A 6,914-nucleotide genomic window follows, 5' to 3' on the forward strand; every position below is an offset into this window, starting at 1 on the left:
TATTATGATAAATAACACCATTGTTTTTCGGATGGGTTGAGAATAGACTGTTTTGGATAAATTGATAGGGAGAAAAAAAGGTACATTTTGATAATTGATCCATTGTCAATATGGCACAAAATGCTGTTTATACTGCTTTTATCTGTTTTGTATCTAATTATATTAACATCTTTACGTTTTAGACAGACACAAAAACAAATGTAAAGACATCGCCAAGGGCTTTGAGAAAAAGCGATTGACATTTTTCACTTTTTTCTGACATTTTATTGACAAAAGGATTAATGGATTAATAGAGAAAATAATGTTGCAGTTTAATCAACTATGAAAGTAATCCTTAGTTGCAGCCCTATTTTGGGCGTACTAAGCAACTATGATTAAAGCATGTAGTAATTATTGCAACTGATATCATACTGTAGATACAGTATGCTTTTTAACCTCTGGCATTTAAGTGGGATGAGTAGCCTTAATGCTACGTCACGTCATTAGCAGGACAATAGCTAGACAGCAGTGTCAAAACAAGGATGGAAGTGAACTCTGAAATACCCTTTTCATCTACACCAAGTTGGCCAAGGTGATGAAATACATAATGCAGACATTGACAACAGACAGTTTAGTCACATCTTGTAAGAATGTTCCACTGCTGTCGATTTTTCAACTACAAACATGTTCGGTCTGTACCTTATCTGCGTTTGCAAAAGTGTAATTTAAGGGAACACAAAAGAAGCGTAGCAGCAATAGATATTTATTCAGATCTATTGGACTGTGAAAGGGGAAGTTCGGTCTTCAAACCACTCATATTCCAATTTGATATCAAATTGTTTTAATTGTCAAATAAAATTGGAGTAATAATCTTTACTTTGTTTTAATCTAGTTTTTCACTAATAAAACAACTATCCTCATTGCAGATTAAACTGTTACAGTTAAGGGACTTATAGTCAGGACAGTGGCCTCTTAGCTCTGTATAAAAGGACATTCATGGATCATCGTATAGTCATTTATTCACAAAAGTTGAGCAATACAAACAAGGAAACTGTAACTCTTTTAGATGATGTGGGGGGTGCTTGATAGGAGGGGCACGTGTCCCGGCAGGTGACAGGTCAAAATGAGTATATAAAGAGTGACAAACAGGAGTCTAGCAGTCACACAATGGCTTCAGGAAAGTGGATCTGTGTGTTGACTTTTTGCATTTTAACTGCAGGTAAGTCACACTTACATTTGAGGATAGGCCTTATTGAAAAAAAGGTCTTAAAATGATTTAACTTACTATTAACATGATTTTTAAAGCTTTCTGAACTGTTTGTTACCATTATCTTGTGATTAAGGAACATCCATTTCAACTGATGAGTATTTTAGATGTGAACAGTATGATTTGAAAACCTTAAATTGTAAATTTAGATTAGCCTACAATAAAAACATATGAATAGCTAGATGCTTATCATGATGAAATAGTAATAAGTAGACATTTTACCACTGTAATGTATTTTCAGGTTTCCTCTAAAAGATGTGCCCGACATTTTGTAGTTTGGTATCAATTTCTGTAATTTCCATGCATTTTTTTTACCCCAAAAGTATTTTCTGTGGCATTGTAAATCATTTTGAAATGCCAACAAGTGCTATATAATTAAAGAATGGAATATATATATATCAAAAAATGGCAAGATCTTTAATGAAGAGACATACTTTAGGACTTTCTTAATTGATAAATCAGATTATCATTTTATAGTCTTTTGAATAAAAGTTATACAATTTAAAATAAAAATGACTATAACTTTATCTGTTTAGCTCTGAAGTTAGTTCATCAGTAAAAGATAACTCCATACATTACAAATTGTAATGTTTTATTTTAGAGATGCATTATTTGACAGTGGTACATAAACATGACTATAGAATACTTTTTTTGTGTGTTTGCCTTATACTGTAATACCCAGTATTTTCCAATTGATAAAAGTCGATTTTTTGTTCTCTTTCCCAGAATCACATGCTCAGCTTGATGGTGAGTTCAATATTTAATGATATAAATTTAATCAGTTTAATTATCTGGATTACCGCATCTTCTTATTTAGGCATTTTTAAAGTTAAACTAATTGGATTTTCTAACTTTTTAAATACACAAACAAAAACTCTAAACTGACTTTGTTTCTAAAGTATTGCCATAATGATCTGTTTTCCAGTATGTGGCACTACTCCACTCAACACCAGGATAGTTGGAGGTGAAGACGCTCCAGCTGGAAGTTGGCCCTGGCAGGTTAGTCTGCAGAGATTCGGCAGCCATGTTTGTGGTGGATCCCTCATCAACAGAGAGTGGGTGATGTCTGCTGCTCACTGCTTCTCCAGGTGGGTAACTGTGTAAAGTAATAAAAGATCAAATGTTCATTGTCTCTGACTACGGTTATCCTTTTAGTCTATGTTTCTCCAAAGCCAACACAAGTTTTTGTCATTTTCAATTTAGTGCGGATAACTCAGGATGGCGGGTTTCTCTGGGCCGTCAGAACCTGCAAGGCAATAACCCAAATGAAGTGTCCAGCACTGTTGCTGAGATAGTGTTGCACCCAGCTTATGACAGTGACACCAGCAACAATGACATAGCTCTACTCAGACTCTCATCACCAGTCAAATTCACAGACTACATCAGACCTGTGTGTCTGGCAGCCGGTGACAGTGTGTTCAACAGCGGCACTGATAGCTGGGTCACGGGCTGGGGTGCAGTCAAGGAAGGAGGTGAGTCTGCTTGTTGCTGACAAAGAGTTTGGTTTCATTGTCTTTATAAACCGTAGATGGATTTGTGAGTAATCTCTCTTGTTATTGTTCTCTCAGAGTCATTACCGTTCCCTGAAACCCTTCAAGAAGTGGAGGTGCCAGTTCTGGGAAACAGACAGTGTAACTGTCTCAATGGAGTCGGTACAATCACAGACAACATGATCTGTGCTGGTCTTCTGGCAGGAGGCAAAGACTCATGTCAGGTAGGCGGCTTCCTTGAATCTGTGACTTGTTGGTAAAATGTGTTGAGGAAATGCTCAGACGTCTCCTTCAAATGTTCTCAGGGTGACTCAGGAGGTCCAATGGTGAACCAGCAGGGCTCCGTCTGGGTCCAGTCTGGAATTCTTAGTTTTGGTTTTGGCTGTGCTCGGCCCAAACTTCCAGGAGTCTACGCCAGAGTGTCCAACTACCAGTCCTGGATCAACTCCCACATCAAATCTGATAAGCCAGGCTTTGTCCAGTTCAGCTCCAGTGGACTGGATGCTGATAACAGCTACACCTGTCCTGGTCTGCTACCTCCTCCTGTCACTGCAACTATTACTACTGCAGAACCAGGCACTGCTACTGACCCAGGATTCACAGAATCAAGTGCTAAATGTAAGTATCCTGACTACTGCAGTACTCTAATATGCTTGCAATTTCCAGCAGATCAGCTGCAATAGGAGTTCACTGTAGGGTGCCCGTAGGCTCTGTGCTGTGACCAGGTCCCTTTTTCATTGACATGCTCCCTCTTGGCCAACTTCTTTAACGGCATAATATCAGTGTCCATTTTTATTCAGACGATACTCAGATCTATCTAAGCTCTAACCATTCAAAGACTATAAGAACACTCTCCATGCTAAACTTGCTTCAGGACATTGCGAGAATTAGATCCGATGTCTCTGACTGGTGTGATTCAGTATTAAATGAAAATATTTGGCCCAAAATGTACGGATGGTTCTCGCTACGAACTGACTTCCTGCAGTTATCGCCTTGACTTTTCGGTTGACTTTACAGTTTATCAGTTTGTTTGGTACTGTTATTTGTACCAATTCCTCCTTTGTGCAGTGTGTGGCATCACTCTCCTGAATACCAGGATAGTTGGAGGTGAAGACGCTCCAGCTGGAAGTTGGCCCTGGCAGGTTAGTCTGCAGAGATTTGGCAGCCATGTTTGTGGTGGATCCCTCATCAACAGTGAGTGGGTGATGTCTGCTGCTCACTGCTTCTCAAGGTTTGTTACTATAATATTATACAATGTACACTATCTCGGTCTATGGTTATACTTTAGTCCATGTTTTGCCTAAACCCAACACAACTTCCTGTCATTTTAATTTCAGTGAGAGTACGTTGAGATGGCGGGTTTCTCTGGGCCGTCAGAACCTGCAGGGCAATAACCCAAATGAAGTGTCCAGCACTGTTGCTGAGATAGTGTTGCACCCAGCTTATGACAGTGACACCAGCAACAATGACATAGCTCTGCTCAGACTCTCATCACCAGTCAAATTCACAGACTACATCAGACCTGTGTGTCTGGCAGCCGGTGACAGTGTGTTCAACAGCGGCACTGATAGCTGGGTCACGGGCTGGGGTGCAGTCAAGGAAGGAGGTGAGTCTGCTTGTTGCTGACAAAGAGTTTGGTTTCATTGTCTTTATAAACCGTATATGGATTTGTGAGTAATCTCTCTTGTTATTGTTCTCTCAGAGTCATTACCGTTCCCTGAAACCCTTCAAGAAGTGGAGGTGCCAGTTCTGGGAAACAGACAGTGTAACTGTCTCAATGGAGTCGGTACAATCACAGACAACATGATCTGTGCTGGTCTTCTGGCAGGAGGCAAAGACTCATGTCAGGTAGGCTGCTTCTTCGAATCTGTCACTTGTTGGTAAAATGTGTTGAGGAAATGCTCAGACGTCTCCTTCAAATGTTCTCAGGGTGACTCAGGAGGTCCAATGGTGAACCAGCAGGGCTCCGTCTGGGTCCAGTCTGGAATTGTTAGTTTTGGTTTTGGCTGTGCTCGGCCCAAACTTCCAGGAGTCTACGCCAGAGTGTCCAACTACCAGTCCTGGATCAACTCCCACATCAAATCTGATAAGCCAGGCTTTGTCCAGTTCAGCTCCAGTGGACTGGATGCTGATAACAGCTACACCTGTCCTGGTCTGCTACCTCCTCCTGTCACTGCTGCAACTATTACTACTGCAGAACCAGACACTGCTACTGACCCAGGATCCACAAAAAGCGCTGAATGTAAATGTTCTTTCTCAAACCTTCACATAAACTCAAGTTTCCATTATATTATCCAAAATGGTAACCTGTCTTGTATTTCAGACACTTCCACTGTTCTCTTTTTACATGAAGAGCTTTTTTTGTTGACACCACAAGTTTCATAAAATGATATATATAAATATGCAATTAAAGCCAAATTTAACTTAATATGTTTCCAGCTACTGCAATACCTACGACAACCCCAAGTACTACAACATAAACTGTAACCACTCCTTCACGGGAGTGTCCTGATTTTTTTATTATTAAATAATTCAAATAAAATCATACACATTTGGGTTTATTGGGGGAGACACTACAGGTTAATAAAAACATAAAAAAATAGGTATATCCATTAATTGTCAGTTGATTTCTTAACATTAGTCAATCATTTTTGGTGTTACAATTTGCCTAATTGTACTTAATATGTGTCTTCCAGCTACCTCAACGACTACGCCAACAACAACAACAACAACACCAAAACCAACAACAACCACAACAACCACAAGCACCACGACCCAAACTGTAACCACTGCTGCACGTGAGTGTCCTGAAAAAATGCTAAATAAAAATGGATCGTGTTATTTTTCTCTACCTGTCGTTTATTTCAGATTATTTTTTTCTCATACAGCGCCAATGTGTGGCAAAGCTCCCCTGAACAGCCGTGCTGCCGGGGACAGTGGTCGTGTACCTGGAGGGATGTGGCCCTGGATGGTTAGTCTCTACAAAAATGGGGTCTACACATGTGGAGGAACCCTGATATCTAAAAACTTTGTCCTCACTTCTGCCCAGTGCTTCTCCACGTAAGTATACAAGCGATTTTCGGTTTATAAAAGTTACATTTAGCAGTGAAATAATGCAATATGTTGCTCTTCATCCTCCTGACAGCTCAAATCCAGATAAGCGTGAGTGGAGAGTGTTGCTGGGCCCGCGCCTAGTGAATGGAAATGAGGAGTTTGTGATGACTCGGGGCGTTAAGAAAATTATTCTGAGCAAATTTACGGGCCTCAATATTGCTCTGCTGAAGCTGACTAAGCGAGCCAGCACAGGAGATTTTATCCAGCCTGTGTGTATGGATGTTAGCAAAGCCCGGAGCTTCCCTGTTGGAACTCAATGCTGGGTGGCAGGCTGGGATAAGGGCATCAAGAGCGGAGGTAAGCTTCTATCATGCTTTTTTGCTCACTTAAAAATCTGTATTATTCAGTAGATCTTAATACATTCATTTTTTCAGCCACTCAAAAAGCCGGCTCAGGTCTTCGGGATATAGAAACTCAAGTGGCAAGCTGTGGGACTGGGTCTGGTTCTGACAACATTTGCACTTATGCCATGAACCTTCAACAGGTAAATAAAGTTTTCAAATGTAGCAATCAGTTTTCCTTGTAATTGGACAGATGTTTTCAGTAACCCACTGATGATGATTCCTGTTTGTTTTTTTGCAGGGGGATCATGGCGGCCCTCTGCTCTGCAAGTCAGATGCCTCTTGGTTCCAGGTGGCCGTTGTATTCATGAGTGGAAATAAATCAGTCCGTGCTGATCTGCAGGTCTTTGCCAAAGCTTCAAGATTCAGCTCTTTCTTAAAGGAGACAGTTGGGGACATGCCGTCTCCAGCAACAGGAAATGCAGCAAGTTTCTCAATTTCATTAGTCCTCTCTCTCGCTGTCCCCATTACCTCACTGTTTCTGGTGTCAGGATGTTAGTTCTGTTGTGAAGTAGTTCATTGTTGCACTTAAAAGTTGAACAAATCATCCAAAGCCCCCATTCTGTAAATGCACTTAAGATACTAAGGTCACTTGTCCAAAGAAGTTAATATATTTATAACAAAAAATATATTTTATCGTAGTATGATACAGGGAAATGTATTTTTTAACAACGCACCTCGCTGAATCCGGTTAAATTAAGGACAACTTTGAAGTTCTAATAT

At 40.3% G+C, this 6,914-nt stretch overlaps 1 protein-coding gene across 2 annotated transcripts; it reads left to right on the top strand.

Moving 5' to 3' along the window:
- Positions 1-1,113: 1,113 nt before the first annotated feature.
- On the top strand, positions 1,114-6,741 carry LOC117473346 (transmembrane protease serine 9-like). Of its 2 annotated transcripts, XM_034118899.1 has the most exons (15): positions 1,180-1,198; positions 1,973-1,993; positions 2,172-2,334; positions 2,450-2,718; positions 2,815-2,960; positions 3,042-3,354; positions 3,805-3,967; positions 4,074-4,342; positions 4,439-4,584; positions 4,666-4,978; positions 5,433-5,534; positions 5,625-5,796; positions 5,882-6,147; positions 6,225-6,334; positions 6,433-6,741. In XM_034118899.1, the coding sequence occupies exons 3-15, from the start codon at positions 2,309-2,311 to the stop codon at positions 6,688-6,690; spliced, it is 2,553 nt and encodes an 850-aa protein (XP_033974790.1). In that variant the 5' UTR covers positions 1,180-1,198; positions 1,973-1,993; positions 2,172-2,308; the 3' UTR covers positions 6,691-6,741. The 2 variants fall into 2 exon arrangements, with proteins under 2 accessions (XP_033974791.1, XP_033974790.1); XM_034118900.1 differs by having other exon boundaries at positions 1,114-1,198; positions 5,433-5,796.
- The last annotated feature ends 173 nt before the right edge of the window (positions 6,742-6,914 follow it).

Source organism: Trematomus bernacchii, unplaced genomic scaffold, assembly GCF_902827165.1.
Source record: "Trematomus bernacchii unplaced genomic scaffold, fTreBer1.1, whole genome shotgun sequence".
NCBI classification, from domain to species: Eukaryota; Metazoa; Chordata; class Actinopteri; order Perciformes; family Nototheniidae; genus Trematomus; species Trematomus bernacchii.